At 44.9% G+C, this 21,736-nt stretch overlaps 4 protein-coding genes across 4 annotated transcripts; 1 reads left to right on the top strand and 3 right to left on the bottom strand.

Annotated features, from left to right (window-relative positions):
• Positions 1-980: 980 nt before the first annotated feature.
• Positions 981-2,794, bottom strand: CSUI_005110 (multitransmembrane with signal peptide and gmgpp repeat at carboxy-terminus protein; the record flags this gene model as incomplete). The annotated part of the gene is made up of 1 exon (XM_068065289.1): positions 981-2,794. Exon 1 carries the CDS (start codon positions 2,061-2,063, stop codon positions 981-983), a length of 1,083 nt encoding a protein of 360 aa, XP_067922734.1. The 5' UTR covers positions 2,064-2,794.
• A 1,885-nt stretch (positions 2,795-4,679) lies between these two features.
• On the bottom strand, positions 4,680-12,228 carry CSUI_005109 (uncharacterized protein; the record flags this gene model as incomplete). Its single annotated transcript, XM_068065288.1, has 4 exons — positions 4,680-5,385; positions 6,462-8,111; positions 9,440-10,529; positions 11,596-12,228. The coding sequence occupies 3 exons, from the start codon at positions 12,226-12,228 to the stop codon at positions 6,982-6,984; spliced, it is 2,853 nt and encodes a 950-aa protein (XP_067922733.1). The 3' UTR covers positions 4,680-5,385; positions 6,462-6,981.
• A 286-nt stretch (positions 12,229-12,514) lies between these two features.
• Positions 12,515-13,227, bottom strand: CSUI_005108 (uncharacterized protein; the record flags this gene model as incomplete). The annotated part of the gene is made up of 1 exon (XM_068065287.1): positions 12,515-13,227. A coding segment is annotated over one exon (240 nt), but the record flags the coding sequence as incomplete, so codon positions are not given.
• A 2,180-nt stretch (positions 13,228-15,407) lies between these two features.
• Positions 15,408-21,446, top strand: CSUI_005107 (uncharacterized protein). The gene has a single exon (XM_068065286.1). The coding sequence runs from the start codon at positions 18,880-18,882 to the stop codon at positions 19,375-19,377; it is 498 nt and encodes a 165-aa protein (XP_067922731.1). The 5' UTR covers positions 15,408-18,879; the 3' UTR covers positions 19,378-21,446.
• Positions 21,447-21,736: the final 290 nt, after the last annotated feature.

Below are 21,736 nucleotides of genomic sequence, written 5' to 3'. Positions count from 1 at the left end.
AAAAATGTCCTACATGAAGCTCAAGTCGGCCTTTCACGCAGCTCTGCCGCGCACCTGTTTGAGCTAAAAAAAAGAGGCGGGAGCGCCTTGACAGTCTTGAAAGTAAGAATGATACTCTGAAATTTTGACTTCCCTCCGATCCTGTCTCACAGCGGAAGAAGGGAGTGGAGCCGCCGTCTTGCTTTTCATCACAGGCTGCTGTTCAGGCGTGCCTTTAGTCGGTATGCCGTGACGACAGAAAAAACGACTTCACCGGATACATGGCTCAACAGATCGTTTCTCTACAGCTGCCGACGGATCGTCCGAAACATTCCTCTCTTGTTGAATAGCCTTCACTTGGCTTGCCTCGCTAGTAAAAGTTACTTGTGCATGCGAGCTATGCCCGCAGTCAGCTGGTGTGTAAGGTGTCCGAACCTGTTTTCTCGCTGACCTCTTCATGATCTACCTAGGTTTATAACGCAGGCAAAAACGCGTCTGCGGCTGCTTTCTCTTGCGAGACGTCCGAAGACAGCTACGACAGCGTGTCATTCCAGGGCAGGGATCCCGATGCAGAGTTTGTCAACTAAAGCCTAGGGCGCCAGAACAACGGCACCATTACGCAATAACCTATTTTCCCTAATGATCATATTGTCACTTCACTTGCTGATATTCCATTGGAGGACTAGCCAAGCATATGTCGCCGCTGGCCACGTCCCCTCCTCCTCCTCCCGTCCGGTTGTGATCCTCGTACAAAGGAAACCAGTCGTGAAACAAGCTGACGGCCTTCTCACATAATCGGAAAATTTAGACGGATAAAGTTGGCCCCGTGGTGGACGGGCATCGAAGGAGTACCAGCCGGAAAACGAGAAAAAAACTAGGGGGTCCTACGAAGAGGTTCTTTCCACCACATCAAGACCCCACAGGCGTGTACCCAATACTCAGTCTCCTGCCGCTCCCCCTTTCCCAACCCCCCCTTTCTCGAAGAACTCCTACGACTGCTACTACCTCCACATGCTCGGCCTGGGTCCAAAGCTAGGACGAGGACTCATACCAGGTGGCCTCATCATGCCAGGAGGTGGTCTCATCCCCCCTGGCCCCGGTGGACCCATCATCCCCATCCCTGGCATTCCTCCTGCCATTCCTCCTGCCATGCCTCCAGCCATTCCAGGAGGCATACCCGGCCTTGGCCCCATTCCGCCCATCATAGGAGGAGGCATGCCCATCATCATCGGTGGAGGTCGCCCACCCATTCCAGGTGGCATTCCGGGCATCCCATATCCATCAAACGCATCACCGGCTTCCATCATAAGTTTCATCTGCGCTTGTTCTTTCATTTTCCTTTCATTGTAACTATCAATGAACTCTGCAAAAATCGCACCAATTCCGGCCGCTACATAAAGTCCACTGCTTATGAGAGACATATACCATGGCATACCCACAGCGGGGTATGGCACCTGCTGGGAAGCTATAATCATAAGCCAGCACGTGTCTGTTTCCCATATCCAATAGCCCAAACACCCATAGCACACCGCCCCCGCAAGAAACCAACACCCCATTTGAAGATAAGCAAGCTTTCCGAAAAGAAAAAACCACCCTACTCCTATAAGACCTAACGCCGCGCCTACAGACAAACTCCCGAGTAAAATCGTAGATATAGTTCCGATACGCTTATAACACGAAATACGGGTACTTATAGCGTCCTGGCACTGAGGAGGGCACTGGGTTGCCCATGCTTGAAACTGCGCGTTCGAGTTCGTCGACTGTTGTCCGATCTGAATAGCCGCATCCCCTCGAGTCTGCACGTCAGAAATCCGCTGAGGCCACCCAATATACGCCCCTCCGCCATCGAACACAATGTTATACAAACCATACGTCGTGACGCCAATGGACATAACTTTTTCTTTACTTCTGAACATGTAACGGTATTGAATGGCGGCAGCATTTCGCCAAGAGTTCAAAATCATGGCCCCCACTGACAGCCCCGCGGCTGCGATCACCAAAATGCACAGAATATACCATATGGAAGTCGTGTGCTCGATTGGAGCTTCCTCCTGCTTTCTTTTCTTCTTCCCACCGTACCCCATCTTGCCGAATCAGGCCCAACTAGTCCATCAAAAAACTGGACGATTCATAGGAAAAGAATGTACTTCTGCCACCTCCCAATAAACATCAGAGCACGGAGTCTGCAGCGTTTCCCTTGTGAAAAGAGAGCCGTGCTACTCCTGCCCTCATACGCGAGAAGCCATCAACAAAATGGGCTAGCATTCCACGGTGAAAAAACTCTTTTTGCGACAGCAGGACTCTCGCGCAGCAGAGATCACGGGTCGTCAGAGAAACAACAAGAAAGTGAGACGCCTTTGAGGAAACGATCAGATCGGGCCACCGAGCGAAAAGGCGAAGTGGCAACTGGAACAGAACACAGAGCGAGGCACAGCGGTGCCACCAGAAATAGCTGAAATGACGGACCTGCAACTTGAAAAGGATCGAGCTCCTCCACGACGTAGGAAAAGGATGAACTGATCAAATATTTATGAGGGAAGAAAAAATGAGACGGAAACAAGCGGAAAGAGAGCTGTAAAGTCGGGAAGAAAAGGTCTCCAATTCCCTGCCGGTGAGGGACCCGCGGATATTGCGACGCCCTTCAATCGCGGAAAGCGCCAAGGTCTGACCCCGACTGCCGGCCAACTGAGAAGGACGGAGACTGAGGAAATGAGCGGGGTAATGGTGCATCTTTCTCTTGGAAGAGTTGTCTCCTGCGAACACAATACACAAGCCTTTGTGCATTTGCTGGGGGATAACTGGAGCTGAACAGGCTAATGACCTAGCGCTTGTGGTTGGTTGTACATGCGGCGGAGCAATCGATGGTTAGCAGCTGGCTGGCACCAGGGGGGGCGGGCGCATGACGCCCGGAGACGTCTCACACAGTTCAAGGTCACGGTGGTTTCGGTGACCTTCTGCGGGGATGTCTCAGCTTGCCGTAGCTAGCGTCATGGCTGGTCGGACGGTTTGTGGACCCCATCCCGCAGAACTCCATCCATAGCTTTCCACAGTACGGAAGACGTATGAATGGCCCCCTACTGGGCTCGGTTGAGGGCCCGGCCACCCTAGAAATCTAGCCGCAGTGGCACTCTGGCCGTGAGCGGACGGTCGAGCAAGGCCTCTCACCCCTATGGGAAAGGAAGTTCAGCACTTCATTTATAAACCTTGGCTGAGCTGAGAAGAGGATGCGTCTTCACTTCTATCTCAGCACTGAGCATTCATTCAACGGGGGTCCGGGCAGACGGCTAGCAGGCCCACCCCAGCTTCTGGGACAGATGTGTTCTTGCCATCAGGGTCACCCGCGAAGACTGTACAAACGAGGTTTGATGAACTCCACTGTCAGACAGCGGAGTTTCACCTTTTTCTGGGCTGCGAAAAGGGTGACTGCAACGTGGTTCAGGAGGGCGTCCCTCTCTCGGCATGAACAAGAGGAATGCTCGTCTGCGCAATAGTATTCGAGAGGCCCTGCACTTTTCTCTGACGGTGTTTGTCTTTTCCAGGAGCTGTGGTGCCTCAGGGCCGGAGGCCGGTGAGAGCGGTCTCGCTGGTCACTACCTGTCGCTGACGCCCGATAGACTACAGGGGGTCCCTATATTGGCGCAGACGAACACGACATGCATACCAGTAGCTCTTACACGTGTTGATATAATCGCAGCCTAGCTTCATATTACTTGTCTGCCGGCGTTTTTCATGTGATGATTCGCTACACTCCAGCCTCCCGGTTTTGACATTATTGGGGTCAGGAATGGCACCCCTCCTTGCGAGAGCAGTCTACACGGTCCCACGACAACCGGCAACTCCTCAAGACTAAGGAAGTTGCATCTCGAGTTTGCTGATCAACTGCTTTTTCTTCCGGATGGCGGCCGATACGCTGGTCGCCCAAGGCGCGGTCAGTAGCTAGTGGGGCTTTCGGTGTTGCCCAGGGCCTCGTTGCCGACAAAACGAATTAACCAAACCATCGACAAACAACGGATCGTTATTTTCTTGAGGTTCTCGTACCCATAAGCAAACGTTCGTTTTCTTTGAGGCGCGGAAGGGCTGCCTCCCTGCGAACGTATTCAGCGTTTGCTTCCCTTTCTGGAAGGAGTTCCTGTAGGACTAGTGAGGAGCGGAGATGATGGAAGTACGGCGGGTCAGCAGTTGGCTACCTTTCACTAGCGTTTATTCTCAGCTGTTCTTCTGGAGAGTTTCTTCCTTGTAGACAGGCGCTTTTACCTAAGCGGCTGTACATGGAGGACACTGTGCCGATAGCGAGACAGGCCTCGTCGTCCGAATGGCTTGCTCGCGTGGTGAAGAAACAAAGAATTCCCCCTCCATCCCTACGTATGCACCGTGTGTAACGACAATCTAGGGAAGGATTCGAAGAGACTAACTTGACAAATCACTGAGAAGGGACTCGACTATCCTTCTCTAACGGCTGGGACCGAAGAAGAACAACCTCAGATTTCGTCTTCAATAAGATCTATCCGTTCTTCGCCTCGGCTTCACTCCAAGGAGCGACCTAGTGCAAGGCCATATCGTTTCATGGCTCAGAGACTGCCGTGTTAGGAGGCATTGCTCCCTCAGCTCAGGGATGAACCTTCAGTAGAGAAAGAAGTGATGATCGGGTTAGAAAGACGTTTTCGACGTCATCTCTCTCAACTGACAACGAGACGGGAAGGACTCACACAAATTCCCCATCGAAAAGAAAACAGATTTGTTAAGGCATGAAGGACTCGGACTTTTGAGATAAATCACCCTAGCCTTCTCCATAAACTGCGTTGATAACCTTCTTGAGTGCTTTAAACCCATTGAAAAGCAAACAAAAAGACGTCGTCTGATTACAAGGCAAGCCTATGTGGATTTTTGATTCCTAGCACTGCGAGAAAAGGCTACGACCCTCCCGCCTGACTTCTGTCTTCTTTACTATGAACTGACAAGTGCAACTAGGCGAGGCTCTACATACTAAGATGATGCGAACGGGAAATGTTTTTTCTACCGAGGCCAATGAGAGATCTTAGGATTTCTTTCTGACAGCCAAAGCATACACCCAGGGCTGCAACAGTGCAGCTTTCCTACCACCTGAGAGGTTCCCTATGACTTCGGTTGATGCGGGCAGTTTCACTTCTCCCCTTTGCAGACAGAAGACGGATTCTCCATGATTTCTCTTATCTTCTTCTTTCGCCCCTGACGGTGTCTCGGCTGGAGTACATTGTATTTTTGTTCTCCTACTCCCTTCCTCTCTTTCGTTTGCGAGCTTTGTTACCCTGGTCGCATGACTAGGAGATATTCTCAAGTCAGGACAGGTGTTATGAATCTTCTTTCGCATATCTCTCTCTTCCTTCACTTCATTTGCTTCATCTCTCCGTCTCCTCGCATCTACACGAGCTGCCCCCCCCCACGTACACACAGCCACACAGAGGACCTTCCTCGTAGAATTCTATCTGTGTGGATGCAAATAGATGCATATGCATATCTAGCAATGTATCTACTTGTATAGAAATAGAGACATTTATACACAAGTTATACATATCTAGATTTCTACATATGGATACGTTTATAAATGTATAAGCACATGAATAACTATCTCAGTACGTGTACACACACAGGTAGACATGAGTATACATATATACATATATAGAGGGATAAACATATCTATAGCATATGCAGCGTACCATCACCGTCAGTAGTAGTAGTATTAGAAGTAGAAGTAGTAGCCATATGGAGAAGAAGATAGAAAGTCTGTGTGTGTGCTGTCGTCACTAGTGAGGCGGAGGAGGAGGAGGAGTAAGGTGTAGGTACAGTGGAGAGAACCTCTAGACAAATCGGGGCTGCCCTATTATCTTAGCAAACTCGAAGTGAAGTTTCATTCACATGAGGAACACCAAAATGAAAAAGAAAAAGAAGAGCAACCACTTGATCACTCATATCACGGAGGTCTTCTATTGATTAAGATAACAGGAAAAGAAAGAACCTTTGTATTCAGCAATGATGAAAATGAAGATATCGACACCCGACATTTCTATGTATATACACACATATGTCTATATAGACCTTTATCACGAGATGAATAGTGATAGGAAATGTCTCTTCTTCCCTTTACCAGACGCAGCTTGCGGCCGCGTTCTGAGAGAAAGAGATGGTCTTCTTTCTTCTTTTTCTCTCCTAACTCCTCTGAGGAAACCTTTCATCCACATACACACATATATATATGTAGACAGATAGATGTATATACACGCATGTCCTTGTATACCTCTTGCTTGTCTTTCTGTAGGAAAGTCTTCTTGTGTCCACGTGTCCAGATATATACGTATATACATATATAAAATACGTATATATATATATACATGTATTTGATTTGCATGCGTAGGCGACAAAGCACAATCTTCCCTCTGTCTTCCTCATCCCCAGACATAGGCGGAAAAGAGAGAAAGAGAAAGAAAGATAGAGAGAGAGCGACTTACCACGTGCCGCAGCAAAGAACTCCTTAGCGACCTGTAGAGCTTGCCAGCGCTGTAGGTTGTTTGATCGAGTGTACGGAGAGACGACAAGAGAAAGAAGAAGAAAAGGAAGGGCTTAGATGAACGCAGGAAAAGGAGATTTCATAGAAGTATCGATATGCTATGTCTGACGAAGGAGCTTAGGCGAAGCAGCATGATAAGATAGCTAGGAAGAGAAGGAAATGAGAGAAGTTCAAGACAATGAAGTCGGGCCTGACTCTTCCAGATGTAGGCTCGACAAATCACTTGCTCGAAGAGTGTAAAGAAAAGATCTCTATCTAGACAGATAGATACCTATATACACATATACTCCTTCTCAACTGCACTAGGGATGTCCTCACAATCTATCTATTAAGATCTATTCGCCAATATCTATATGCATGCAGATCTACATACGAACATGGCTCATACGTAGATCATTTCACGCCTACATACTCATACATACATAGATTTATATACACACCAAATTCATAGATCGATCACATCATCTTCCTACTTCGATCACATCGAAAACCTCCTTATCATCGTCATCCGTGTCTCTCTCTCTCTCTTCTTCTTCTTCTTCTTCTGCTCCCCTCTTCTTCCTATCTAGCCGTTCATCTTCTTCTTCTTGTGTCTCTCCCTCTACTTCTTCTTTTCCCTCCGCTCCTGGGCGTGCTCTCCCTTTCTCTCGACTTCCCTCAGAAGAAAACGAAGCAAGACGCGTCTTCCGTTCTTCTCTTCTTCTCTCCTTATCTCTTCTCTCGGCTGTAGAAGACGACGTTAAAGCGAGCTTTAGAGCCTGGGCTAGAGATGAAGAAAAGTTCAATGGAAGTTTTTCTCTAGATATCAACTCCCATGTACCTCCACATACACCGCATTCAGAAGTCTTACTGCTGTATAGTGTACAACGATCGAGGGCCGATTTATCTCCTTCTATAAGATCTCGCAGTCTTTCCTTCTTCTCTTCTCTCTGACTGTTCTGAACCCATCCATCTCGAAGCTGTACCTCTTCTTCTTTCTCTTCTTGCTCTTCATGTGAACTTGCTATGGGAGAGAGAAAGCTACGGAGTTCAAGCCCCAAGAGAGAAGAACAGAGAGGGCATGGAGAAGAAGAAGAAGACGTATGAGGTGAAGAAGATAATGAAGAAGAATTAGAAGGGTTTCTTTCTGTCGTGAGAATAGGAGGAGAAGAAGAAGAAGAGAGAGAAAGTTCTCGAGGGTCAGTTTGCACAGAGGAAGAGGAAGAAGAGAAAGCGTTCATCATCTCTTCGGAGAAAGTCTGCTTACCTACTGAAGGAGTTTTCAGCATCTTCACGTATGAAGAAGATCTAGACGAAGAGGCTAATGAATGAGAAGAAGGAAAAGATCGGCCACTCTTCTCCCTCTCCGTTTTGTGAGATAAAGAAGAGGGAAAAGAAGAAGAAGAAATCTCTTCTGGAATGCCTTTGAAAGACGGTTGCGGGGGTGAGGAAGGTGAAGAGGAAAGCGAAGAGGGAGAACAAGAGAGAGAATGAGAGATGACTACATAGACACCTCCACAGGCAAGGAGACGGCCCACCTCCTTTAACACATCTGCAATCTGAGAAAGTCTCTCCGTCACGCTCTTGCAACTCCGGAGACTGTCGATCAAACCTAACAAAACAGACCATGAAAAATAGCATGCACTAAAAGATTATGTAGTTTTCTATCTATATACAGCTATCTATCTATGTATCTATCGATCTACCTATCTATCGATATAGATATCTATGTATGTAGGGACATTCATATACGAGGGGCAGTTGTATATATGAAGATGTATGTATACATATATAGAGAAAGACGGAGGGCCTATATAGAGAGGTGTCTCTATTATGTGGAAAGTGTATCAGTAAAGGTTGAGACAGAAGAAAAGTGTTCTCTTCTTCGTCTTCATCTTTCTTCTCTCACTCTTGGTCTACCTGCAGGTGATCCGCCATGATAAAGAAGTGGAAGAGTTTCATGCCCCTAATCGACTGCATGCTGACGCACACAACAAGAGACAACGAGAGACAAAGAAGAGGAAAAAAACCCTCTCTCTCTCTGTCTCTATCCTCTCTCTCTCTCTCTCTATCCTTCTCTCTCTCTATCTCTCTCTCTCTCTTTCTATCCTTCCCTCTTTCTCTCTATCTCTCTATCTCTCTCTCTACCTCTCTCTTTCTATCCCTCCCTCTTTCTCTCTACCTCTCTTTCTCTCTTTCTCGTTGACGTTGTATTGACTTCACCACTGACGTCTCATCTCTTAGAGACTCGAGACCAGGCAACACCTATCAACGCATGCATGCATACATAAATATATACATATATATGTATGTATAGACTCCTAAGTAGATATGTGCTAGATCCGTATTCCATGTGAATCCTGGTGCAAATATATATATATAGAGAGGATTAGATGCGAGGATTAGATAGATAGATAGATAGATGAATGAGAAATCCACTCCCTAACTTCTGACGTCCCCGCTGTCTCCGCCCTGTGAGAGACCACCAGAAGAGATCTTCATGTGTCTTCAACCGAAGAAAAGAAGAAGAGAGAGAGAGAAAGAGAGAGACGGAGTGTCAGGACACGATGTCTTTAGTCTTCATTCACGCACCACGCCTTGAACGCGTGGAAGAGAAAGAAAGAGAGAGAGAGAAAGAGACCATGAAAAAGAAGCACGAGAAGAATCTTTCTACCATAAAGATCCGCAAACAAGAGAAGACGTCACTGCAGATGAGACGTCGACTGAATGTTTCTACCAAGATCTCCTAGCGCAACAGCTTTACGCCCACTTTCTCTCTCTCTTTTGTCTCTTCCTATACATACAAAGAGATCTCCACATACATCCTGAGCTAAGACCATGCGTAACCCTTTCAGACACGAAACTCCCAGAGATCTTCTTCTTCTTCTTATCTCTCTCTCTCTAGATATCTGTCTCTGCAGTAAAGATCTGTCAGCTCACCTTTATCAACAACAAGATCTGCACACGAATCGCGTAAAGGTACTCTCCTAGCATCTGCTTGAATATACAACTGACGTGAAGGAAAGAGACATCTCTCTCTTCTTTTCTCTTCTTCTTTTTCATCTCTTTCTTCATCTTCTCTTTTGTCTTGATCATTATGATAAAGTGGCATCCTTGATGTATGCCTGGATCCTATTGGATTTTTTTTCTCTTCTTCTTCTTCTTTATCTCTCCTATTCATTCCTTCAATCTCTCTCGATATCTCCTCCTCCTCCTTAGAGGCGTGCTTCTTCTCATCATCTTCTTCTTCCCCAGGGTTTTCTTTACCTCTCTTCTTCCTCTTCTCCTTCTCTTGAACTTCTTCTTCTTCTCTCTTCTTCTCCTCTTGTTGCTTTCCTCCTTCTTTTTCTCCTCTTCTTTCTAGAGAATCGATAGAGTGCTTGTTTTGATCTTCTTCACATTCGTCTACAGCTTGCTCTATAGCTTCCATCGATGAGGCAATTGTGGACGTGGCGTTCCACTTCTCGTCAAGAGAGCCTTGTCCCTCTTGTTCTCCTTCTTTCTTTCCTCTCGCTATTCTATCTTTGAACTCTCTACAGTTTGCGAGGGTTCTCTGATCAAGAAGGACATCTCCTGAAAAGACTTCTGCCGCCGGGTTTCTCTCATCTTCTTCTTCATCTTCTTTCTTCTTCTGCTTCTTCTCTTCAGAGATGTCCTTCTTTTCTTCAGAGAGAAACAGAGACACACAGACATCTTGCTTTCTCTCTGGAAATGAAAGAGACACATCTTCTCCTGATTGATGCGAAGGAGAAAAAGAAGAAGAAGAGAACCGCCTACGACGAAGTAAAAGATCGTTCTCGGAATGCAAAGACTCCGGGTGACTCGAGGATACACACGAATCCAAAGGAGAAGAAGAAGAGGAAGAAGATGAAGAAAGCTCTTGGAAAGAAGAAGAAGAAGAGACATGCGATCTTGTCTCTTGACGTGAGAGGTGTTCTAAGGGCTCTCTACAGAAATCGAGATTGACAACGAAAGGAAAGTTCGCGTATCTCTCTAAGTCCGCAGAAAGCTGTGACGTCCCGCAGCCCAGCTGAAAGACAAAGAGAGCAGAAGGAAGCAAGGTGTATGTACATACACCTCAAACAGACAGCAAAAAGAGCAGAAACATGCAGAGAGGGAGCAATCCAGAGAGATACGAAAGAAAATGAAAACGACTTCGATGAAAAGAGAAGGAAATGCCATGAGGAAAGAAATATTCATAAGTTACATTTCCAAAGGAAGAGAAGAAAGATTATGAACAAAGATGGAGAAGTTATCTCTCCTCACTGCGACAGCCTAATCACTCTTCGTTCTCGATAGATGCCTTCTTAGCCGTGTAGATACACTTTCTCTGCGTGTACAGTTGACCCATTTAGATAGATCTCTCTACATGTATGTACATGATACTCCTATGTGTAGGGAGATAGACAATGTGAAACAAGACCCAGACCGCCCGGAGAGCTTTTTCTACTATGTTGGCTAAGTCTTTTCTTCCTTAGTGTGTTGCAAGAGATTAGATAAATATCTCTTTCCACACTGGATATATCCCTCCCCCGCATGTGTCTCGATGTATACGTACGTGGAGAGGTGTCTATCTCTCTCTCTATGTCTAGACATATCTAGATAGATACACGTAGGCGGGTCTATACATAGGAAAGGTCTTACTTAGGGATATCTTGATTCGCTATATGTGATGACTTCATATTCACAACGCCTTGACTTAGTCGGCTTGTCAGCAAGGAACAGCATGTGTACAGACAGTGCAGCAGTGGAGGGTCTACTCTGTCCTATGTATGCAGACCTAGACCCATAGGGAGCTATATATGTTAGATTTACATGAATAGAGCTCACGTACATAGACATAGCGACAGAAAGAGAGAGAGAGCAAGAAATCCATATTCGGTGCATATACGAGGATAGGTACTGCGGAGCTATAAATGTCTACCTATAGATACTCTACGTACGTACGTACACCTGTATATGTCCACATTGTAGATATATGTATTTCGAGAGAGGTAGATATACTTATAGAGAGTTTTATACATATTTATAGATAGATAGAGATAAATGAGGAGATAGATCTTCATTTACTTGGAGGCGGGGTTTTGCGTGCTTACCATAACAGTCAAGACAGGCCTCGCCCATGCCGACTCTCCTCCATCTGTTGAAGGGCGGTTCAAAACTCTTTCTTCTTTTTCTTTCTTCTCTTTCTCTTTCTTTTCTTTTTCATCTTCTCCTTCGTGCTGAGCTGTGGCCCCTTTGATAAGTTCCTTACTTATCGCTTCTTGACTCCCCCTACCAGGGGCGTCACAAGACTCACCGTCGTCCGGGGAGTTGGAGATCTCCTCGCAGACGCCCTCTTTCTTCTTTTTCTTTTCTTCTTGTTGCCCGTGCGGTTTGTCTTCTTTGACGAAGGAGAGGAAAGACTTCTTCTTGGTCTTCTTTCGTTCGGGAGGTGTCTTTGGAGAGGTGTCTTTCCGTGGAAAGAGAGGAAAGATGGTGCCATAGAAGAAAGGCTGGAGCTCTTTCCATCCGGCATACCAGTCATAAGAAGTTGGAGAAAGAGAGTTGTCTTCTCTATGCATGCAACCTGACTCTACACCAGATAAAGAGGGAGCGCTCTTCTTGATGCTCTTCCGTCCACTATAGCGACTTCTCCAGTAATCTAAAGAAGAATAAGATATCTCTCTCTCTCCTGATTGTTCTTCCTCTTCTTCTTTTTCTTTCCTCTTTTCTTTGACTTTCTCCATTCTTCATTCATTCAATCATTCCCCCTAGCCCTATTGGCTCGAGTTTGGAGTATTCCTATTACTTTCAGTTGCCAGCCTCTTACTCGAGACACCTCTCCTTCTTCTCGCCAAAACGAAAGTCTTACACATATAGATCTCACTATGTAGAGATATATAGACATATCTCTGCAGATCCCTGGTATAGTGGACATATATCTATAAGAATCTATGTATATATTTTATATATAAGGACGTACTCTATAGATCCAGGTATATATACGTACATCATATATGTATATAGATATATGTACAGAGAGACGAGTATAGATGCTATGGAGAATAGATGGAGATAGGAAGAGAAAGTATCTGTGGAAGTGAACGAGGAGAACAGAGAAGTACTCTAGGTATCATGAGAAAGAGAGAGAGGCTTGAAGAAAGTAGACACCCTCATTCTTCGAGAAGAAGAAAAAGAACAGGAGAAGCTATACATACACACGAGGAAGAAAGTGCCTAGTGAAGAGAAGGAAAAAGAAAGAAAGGAAGAGAGGAAGGTGAAGAGAGGAAGAAAGAAGAGAGAGAAGTCGCAGAGTAATGCAATATGACATGAAGGAGATGAAAGAAGAGAAAGTTCCAAAAAGAAGAGCAAGATAACGAGAAATAGAGATATCCAAGACTGGGGCGTGATCTTCTGAGAGGTGTTAGATAGGGGAGTAGACAAGAAGAAAATAAAGAAGATGAAGAAGAAATAGTAGAAAGGAATGAGGAAGAAGCTTCATATTCTCATACAGAAATAAACGACATAAGTCTACTTGTTTGGATAAAGAAAGAAAGAATGAAAAGAAGAAGAAGAAGAGCAAGAAGCACCTCGGCAAACAGAGGAAAGACAGAAAAAGACCGCTTTCTTCTTCCTTCTCCCCTTGTTGCAGTTGACTTTCCTTCGTTCTTTTTCTTCTTCTTCCTCCTCGCCTTAGCTAGAAGACTCCATATAACACATGAAGAAGAATAAGAAGAAAGAGTTAGAGAAATGAAGGAAAGACAGAAGAAGCAAAAGAAAGAAAGAAGTGAAAAGAAGAAAGGCCGGACTTGAATCGACACGAGAAGACATAGGTGTGCTGCACTAGCCAAGACCACAGACTTTTATCGCACTCATCGAAGAGAAACTCCCTAGTTCTCGAGAAGCTTTATGTGCTTTATCAAATTAACTCTCTCGACTTCTCTCTCTTTCTCAACACACCTTGTCTCCTTCGCCTGCTTTGAAATCTCCACCTTCTCTTCTAGCTACAAGTGCGACTTGACCTAGCTGGTATGGAAGAAGGGAGAACCGAAGAAAAGGGACAGGAAGAAGAGGAATGAAGAGAAGCAAGAAGAGAAAGCTTAGAGATGTTAACAAGATACTTCTTCTTCTTGTAAGGAGAAGCTAGACAGGCTGCATTCTCATAACGTAATAGAATGATAGAAAGACTTCTTTGAAGACAATTCTTTGTTTCTATAGTCAGTCTTTCCTCTTGCCTCCTCGCCTGGCCGGCTGGCTGGCTTTCTTGTTCTTTTCATACGCTAACTAGACTGACAAGACACGCAGAAACAGAAAGAAAAGAGAAAGAAAAAGGAAAGAAAGAAATGGAACTCTTGGTGTGTCTATTGATAGGATTACTATTATGGTCCTCTCTTGTTTCTCTCTCTCTTGCCTTCTTTTCTTCTCTTCTTCCAAGCGACGTGTAGGGAGGAGCGAAGCGCCCAAGCTGAGTGGAAAGTTCTATAGAAGAAAAGACATATTTAGGTGAAAGACAAAGGAAGAAAGAGAGAAGAGAGTTAGCTAGACAGATAGATAGATTAGAGATAGATAGATACATAGACAGATAGATTGATAGATTACAGACAGATAGTTAGATTGAAGATAGGTGGATTAAAGATATATAGATAGATAGATTAAAGATAGATAGACAGATTGGAGAAGATAAATAAATGATAGATTAAAGGTAGAAAGATTGAGATTGATAGATAGACTGAAGGTAGATAGATAGATCGTTTTCAAAGATAGATATACAGAATAAAGCTAGCTAGATAGATAGGTACTTGGTAAGAGTCCCAGCAGCTGTCTTGGGAGACAGCTGTATCGGCCTTTCCAAGATCTACCGACGCTGAGAGAGCTCTTCCTGACGACTACGATAGGAGATAGACGTGAATAGATAGACACAGAGAAGGGTGCTTCGACCTTCTTTGGTCCGGAGGTGATCGCTACAAGGAAGAGATTGAAGGATGGCGGCGCCTCATGATTTTTCTACACCCGAACTCATTCTTTCCAGAAGTAAGAGAGGTGTAGATACGCTGAAAGAGCCCGAGGAAAGATCAATTCTTTCATGGACAACGTACACACAAGACAGGTAGGTTTAGTCTGTAGAAAGATTCACTTTGCACCGACTTGCGTATCCAGAGAAGTCTGGTAGAGGTAATCTTTTGTTTTCTTTCTCTTTCCACAGGAACACATCACCCTTCTCGTCAGATCGACTCTTCTTCTACCTTCTCCTTCTACGAGAGAGGGGACCACTTGCTTCTGGAGAGCTGTATGTACACCCGGAGTAAGCACTACTGCCAGGCGATATGTATTCGTGAGGAATGCATGAAGAGGAACCGTCACCTCAATACGTTATTCTCTGGAGGACATGATCCAGAGAATACAGAAAGTCAATCAGAAAGTTGCTCTTTCTTTCAACTACGTTCAGGATTTCTCGTGACCTCTTCATTCAGATGACCTCTCTCTGTTTGTTACTGCTTTCTAGAAGAAGTTTCTCCAGGAATCAGCGGGGAGTTTACAGTCTTATCTTCTCTCTTCTTTTCTCGTCTCCTCTCACATCACTCAACGAATCTTCTATTTCGGTCCTGATCCATAGAAGGGAATGAAGGGCGGAGCTCGTCCACTTGCTCTGCCGTAGGTAGAGAACAGCAAAGCAAAAGGGAGAGGAAGAAGCGCGAAAATCCCTTGTGTGAGATTTCGATCGTCCATTACATCAGCAAACACCTGCCCGCATGCGCATGCAATGGAAAAAAGAAAAAAGAAGAAAAGGGAGAGAAAAAAGATGGAAAAGACAAATTTCCCGGTTCTTTCTCTCTTTCTTTCGTTCTCTTCGAATACAATGCAGATACATCTCTTTTCTCTTTTTCTTTCTTTTTCTCTTGTTTCTCTGCTCTCCTTCAGGGGATGAGGAAAAAAGAAAAAGCTTTTCTCTTCTTCTTCTCTTTCCCACGCAGAAGAAGAAGGCAATCGTTCTGTGTTCACTGTGGGTCTCTTTTCGACTGTACATACACCTCACCTTGGGTTAGAGTGAGGGAAGCAGATACTTCAGGAAAGCGGAGTAGAGTACTAGTGATTCTGGTATTCGTGGCATTCACTTTGAATGTACAGAGGTAGTATGCACGAATATCTATGTGTATACTTTTTCATCATCTATCTATCTATCTATCTTTCTTTCTTTGATCCTTGTATCTATCTCTGATACGTCATTCTATCTATCTATCTATCTTTGGTCTATCTATTTCCCCGTCTATCTATCTTATTTTCCATCCATCCATCTATCTCTCTTTAGCCTCTCTATCCGTCCTTAATCTATTATTTATCTGTATCGGTCTCTCCGCGCCATCTCTCTCTGCCGAAGGGAGAGGGATGTCCTCTTCTGTAAGAGGGAGAGAGACGTTTTTCTTACGAGGATGGATAGAGAAAGAAACTTGTTCTCATCCCCTCCGATCTGTAAGAATCCTTTAGGCCTTCTTGTTCTACTCGTGTAAGATACTCATCTTACTTTCCATCTGCGATTTTGTCTCTCTTTCTAGCCTTTCTTTCTCTGAAAGGATTCGAGGGCCGTCTCTCTAATTTTTCCTTCCACAAAGTATACAGTCTAGCAAAGATACTTCATTCCTCTCATACTGGGACAGAACTTCTCTTTCAGGTCCACAGAAGTCTTTTCTTGTCTTTCTCAAGATGGCGAGAGAGAATCTTCTTCTCTCCTCTTTCTTCTCTTTCTTTTCCTTCTCTCCCAAGAGACACCTCTATAGCTATCTCTAAGAAAGCGATCTTGGCCACCTATACAGATATGTGTCTGTCTGACGAATAAGGAGTAGACTTTCCAGGATGTAGAGAGTCTGTCTGTTTTCACTCAAGAAGGAAAGAAAGAAAGAAAAGAAGGAGTCAACGTGATAGAAGAAAGATGTGTGAAGACTGGAGATGTGTATGTATGAACCTAGTTAGATCTTTTCTTCTTCTTCCTCCTTGTCTTTCTCTCCTTTCTCCCCTACTTCTCTCTTCTCCTTCCTCTCCTTGTAGACTTTCTTTCTCTTTCATTCTTTTCCTTTTCAAGACCTCCGCAGTTCGATAGAAGCGCATTCGTAGAACTCTAACCTCCTGCTTTCTTTCTTCTCTTTCTTTGGAGATGCGAAAGACCTCCCAAGAGAAGAGAAAATGGGGAGAGAGGCCGAAGAAGGCAAGAAGATTCCCGGTGTATGGACACTCGAAATGGAGAAGAAAGGAAAGTCAACTCTTCTGTCGGACTTATCAATAGCCCTGTCTCGGATCAGATCCCCCCCAAGGGCACAACAATACTAATAAGATTCCTGTCTCTTTTCTTTCACCTCATCAGTCTCCATTCTATAGTCAAACTCTCTGCCCCCGAGAGAGAGAGAAGGAAGCGCTTTCTCCTTCTTGTTGGAGAGAGAGGCAAGGAGAAGGACGGGTGAGGTGAAGGAGAAAGAGAAGGTCTTTCCTGGCTTTCTTTTCCCGTCTTGTTCTTCTGTCTCTCTCCGAATAAGAGGGTGACGAGATGATGCGAAGCACGGAGAGCTTTTCTTTTCATAGGGGGAAGGAAGATGAGAGAGAGAATGAAGAAAGAGGAGAGACACGAAGAACGAGTCTCTGGGACGCATCAGTTTATGACAATCGATTCTCCCCTGTCTCTTTGTTACTGTGCACAATCGATTTATTTCAAGATGTCTCAACGGGGGGACGTGGGAGGCCTTCATCGACACGTACGGCTTGCTGGCGGACGTGGAAAGAACTTCGACACACCGCCTCTCTTTTACTCGATCATGACTTTCTACGGATGAATGGAGAAGAAGAAGAGGAGGAGGAGGAAGAAGAAGACGAACAAAGAGGGATGAGGAGAAGGAATTGTGAAGAGGAGATCAACAGTGATCGGGAAGAAGACGAGGTAGGAGAAGAAGAAAAGTTCAACGAAGAGATAATCCTGAAGAAGAAGAGAAGAACAAGGGCAATGGAGAAAATAGAGAAAGTAAGAAGAGCATGGAGTGAGGTGTCTTTGCAGATATCGGTTTGGCGACTACGTGATAGAAGATTACCTGTACCTGTAGAAACCACTGGACTTCTCTTAGATGTCCTTCTACGCGATTCTTTCTTCTTTCCTTCTTCTTCTTCCACATCTCTTTCATCTTCTTCTTCTCTTTCATCTTCTTCTTCTCTTTCATCTTCTTCTCCTTCTTCTTCTCTTTCATGTAGAGAATCTTTCCTTAGCTCCCCATCTCTCATCTCCTGTGATACAACCCTTCGCTTAGCTTATTCGACAGCCGTCATTCGGGCTATCAATCGGCTAGTAGACAATGTCCAGACACCCCCCTTCAGACGAGGAGGAGAGGGAAGATTCGGCCTAGCGACTTCAAGATCGGTCGCGTCGCTAGCTGCCGAGATCGGACTCCATCCTGAGCTTGTACAGATGAGACATGAGGCAACTCATCAAGAGCTCCCCCCTTTGTCTTTATTACGTGAAGGTGTTTTAACGATCTTACAGCATGTTCTACAATATTGGTGGGAACCCCAGTTAGATCGTTTGAATCTTCTTCTCGATGATTCTGGGGTGTATAGACACCTGGCAAGATGTTGGATACATGTCGTCTGTCTCTTGTTAATGGACGCTTTGCCATTGGCTCTACCTGGCATTTTAAAGAAAGTTAATGAGGTTGCTCGTATCCATTCACGAGCGTTAGATTCCTTTCTTCAGAAAACACAAGAGGGGAAAGAAAGGGTGGTCTTCAACCCAGTTGAAGAGACAGCTGGGAAAGCGGGGAGACGGGGTGTACGTACGCCTCATCGTATTGCATATCTTCTTGTTCGTAGTCTTGAACGGGAGATGAGGAACAGCCACAAGGGTCCAGAAAACACATTAGATCACGGAGGAAATGTATCGATCGATCACTTCCATGAAAGGACTCATTCTCTCTCTCCTCACGAGACTTTGCAATTGAAGAAGCCCTTATCACCCTCATCTTTCTCTGTCTCTTCTTCCTTTCCTTCAAACAGTCAAAGGCGAACTTCTTCACATCAGCAAGATTCTTCTTCTTCTTCTCTGTGTCGCTCATTGAACCGTCATGCTCCTCGTGCAATTTCTCTTCATCATTCTTCCTCTCCGCGATTAAGTAAACTCGAGAAGAGGCTTGCTGAGCGGAAATTGCGTTCGGAGCTGCTTAGGAGACAAAGAGAAGCTAGAGAAGAGACAAGTCGTCTAAGAAATCAATGGAAAGACGATTTGCTTACATGGAGTAGTTCACATACAGATCTCATAGGGAAGGTCCCTTGGAGTGTACGTACACTTCTCCAGAGACAAGTCTTTGAAGCAGATGTGAATGAAGAGCTCGCTGTCTCCTTTTTTGTTGAGGGGATCATGATGAAATTCGATGTTCAAACGTTTCCTATTTTTCAGCTTCTCTTTCTTCAGTGTCTTCCCCTTTTCTCACCTCTCTTTCCTATCGATTGTATCTCCAGAATCTGTCTTCTTCTTCTGCATGCGCCTCTCTCTTTGGAAGAAATCTCGACAGAAGATCCTCCTGAGGCCATTTCGTCCCACCAGCATCAGTCCTCGCCTTCTTTCCTCCTTCTTAAAGAACACCAGCTATCGAATGATATCCTCTCTTTTTCTTCCTCTTCAACCTCGTCTAGCCCTCCTATGGAGAGAAGAAGCTCTTTCTCGAAGGAAGATACGCGACCAGTCAAGAGAACGGTCAACAATACAAAGAGCTATTCATCTGTTCCATCTGATCTTCATGAGACTTCGATCTCTTCTTCGTCTCTCTTGTCTAACTCCACTTCTCAAAATCCGGGTGTCTCGTCTCCCCCTGCTTCTTCTTCTTCCTTTCCATGTGGAGATGGTGAAAGGAAGGCGAGGAGCTGCGTAAATTCAGGAAATAGAGATCAGCACACAGAAGTAAAGAAGGGTGGATCAAAACGAGAGACTTCATGTTTCACAAGCGATAAGCTTCTTAAAAGAGCTATGACTGCTGTTGAACGTGCTCGGATGTGGAGATGTATACTCGAGGCTTTACCTTCAGAAGGGAAAGGGAAAGAAGATTTGAATTCTGCAAAGAGAGATGAACAAGGTTGTTCTTCCTCTTCTTCTTCGTCGAAAAAGAGAGCTCGAGAGAAAATAGAATCAAAGAAAAGAACAGATGAAAAAGGAGTAAAGGTACAAGGAGGTAGAGGTGTACATACACCCGAGTGTTGGAGGTGTATGTACACCTCAATGTGTCAGTCACTTGTATCTTGGATACCATTCATCTGTGGTCTTTTTACACAACCTTTTCAAGCTCCAATCTTACCTTTCTCCTTCGTCCAAAAGACTTCTTCTCCTCTTCTTCGGCCTGAATCTTCCTCTCCATGTTACTCTCGGTCTTCATCTTCTTCCTCTTCAGGGAGACCGGAGTCTTCTGCTCCCTGTCTTTCTGATCAGAATCTTTCTTCTTCATCTTGTCTTGTCACAAACTCGTCATCTCGTTTCCCGTGGAATGAAGCCCCGTGCGGTCGCTTGCTTGAGTGTACCAGCAGATCTCTAGCAGAGTCTCTTCATGACTTAACAGACGAGAAAGAGAAGAAGAAGAAAAAAAAAAAGAACAAGAAGGGAAGCCAACAGAAAGAAAAGGAAGATCAACAAGAAGAAGAAGAAAAGGAAGAAAAACAGAGAGAAGAAGGAGAACACGAGACCCTTTTCAGAGGAGTCTTATTACCACATATGACTTCAGGTGTATCTACACTAGGAGTGCTTGTTTTCGTTCATCACTATATCCATGCAGATCTTCTCAATAGAAAACCTAAACTCCCTACACATCAAAGAGATGACGTGGTCAAACAGCCTCTTGCTCATCTGCTGTCTCCACATCCTTCGTGTAGCATCCAGAATCCTTCTGTGTCGCCTTCCGATCGCCCAAAGTCTTCTTCTTCATCTTCGATTACTTCTCTACCTCCTACCGCTTCTTCTCCTTCTTCTGTTCCTTCTTCTCCACCTACCGAAAGACATCCTACGCACTATAACACCTCAAGTGAAACCTCCATGTCTCTTCATTCTTCTTCTCCCCCCCCTCCGCCTCCGCCTCCTCCTCGTCCTTTCCTTTCATCGCATAATGGCCACGTCTCTACAGTACATCCTGATGCGACTTTCTTTTCTTCTTCTTCTCTTTTGACGAGACCTAGTGGGAGTGAAGGTAGAAGATCTTGTGGCTTGGGTCTCTCGTTTCTCTTAGGCTATCAAAGAATGGAGAGTACCTGGCGTCACATAGGTAGAGGGATCTTAAATCATTGCTCTACCGTTCTTAACTCTCTCGACCTCCATAGATCTTCTCAAACATATAAGACGTCTTCTTCTTCTTCTGCCTACTCGTCGAACTCATTCTCTTCTTCTTCTGTCTTTTCTACATCTCCCTGGAGAAGACCGCATGATACCGCCTTTCGGTTAGAGGCCCTTACGGCTATTGTCTCGGCTATGTCAACTTCCGGCAACTGCTTAAATACAGCAGATCGCGAGGACAGTCTTTCTTTCTTGAGGAACGATCTTCTACAAGCTTATCGTCGTCTCTTAGCAGAGACAGGGGGTGAAGGTGGGGGTGTCTCCTCCTTCCAAAGCCGTAGAGAAGGAGAGACGAGTACAGACAGCACGGATACCATCAGAGAAGAGAGAGAAGAAGAAAAAAGAAGAGGAAGCAAACCATCAGTAGAGGAAGGTGGAGAAGAAAAAGAAGAAGAACAAGGAGGAGTTAACATGATAGAGAATGAAAGAGAAGATGATACAGAAGAAGATGAAGAGGTCGGTTCGGTCGGGATAGAGATACTCGGTTCTAGTGAAGAAGAAGAAGAGATTGCATCTAAAGCTGCTTGTTACTATTATAATGGAGGACATAATTGGGATTGGGAAGAGCTTCAATTTCTCTCCTCTGAGACAGAAGAGGATGAAGATAAAGAAGACATTTACGAAGATGTAAGAGAAGGAAGAGACACCTTATTAGAAGGGACAACCTCTTTGCTCCTCCTTTCTTACAGATCTGTTCTCCTAGGGATCAAGTCACACGCATGTATATCTCTAAGGCTGCATGTCTCTATTACAGTTGAGGGAGTATTTTTTAAGTGTATGTACACCACTACTAGTGATTTACTAGATCTACAATGACCTCTTCTTCACTTGGGATTTACATGTCTCTTCAGCTCTCTTTCGCTATCCATCTATTCATCTGTATATGTCGATCTCCCTTTATCTATCTATCTATCCAT

This window comes from Cystoisospora suis, assembly GCF_002600585.1.
Source record: "Cystoisospora suis strain Wien I chromosome Unknown contig_2461, whole genome shotgun sequence".
NCBI lineage: Eukaryota > Apicomplexa > Conoidasida > Eucoccidiorida > Sarcocystidae > Cystoisospora > Cystoisospora suis.
The sequence above is the reverse complement of the archived record's forward strand: the minus strand, read 5'-3'. Positions and strand labels throughout refer to the sequence as shown.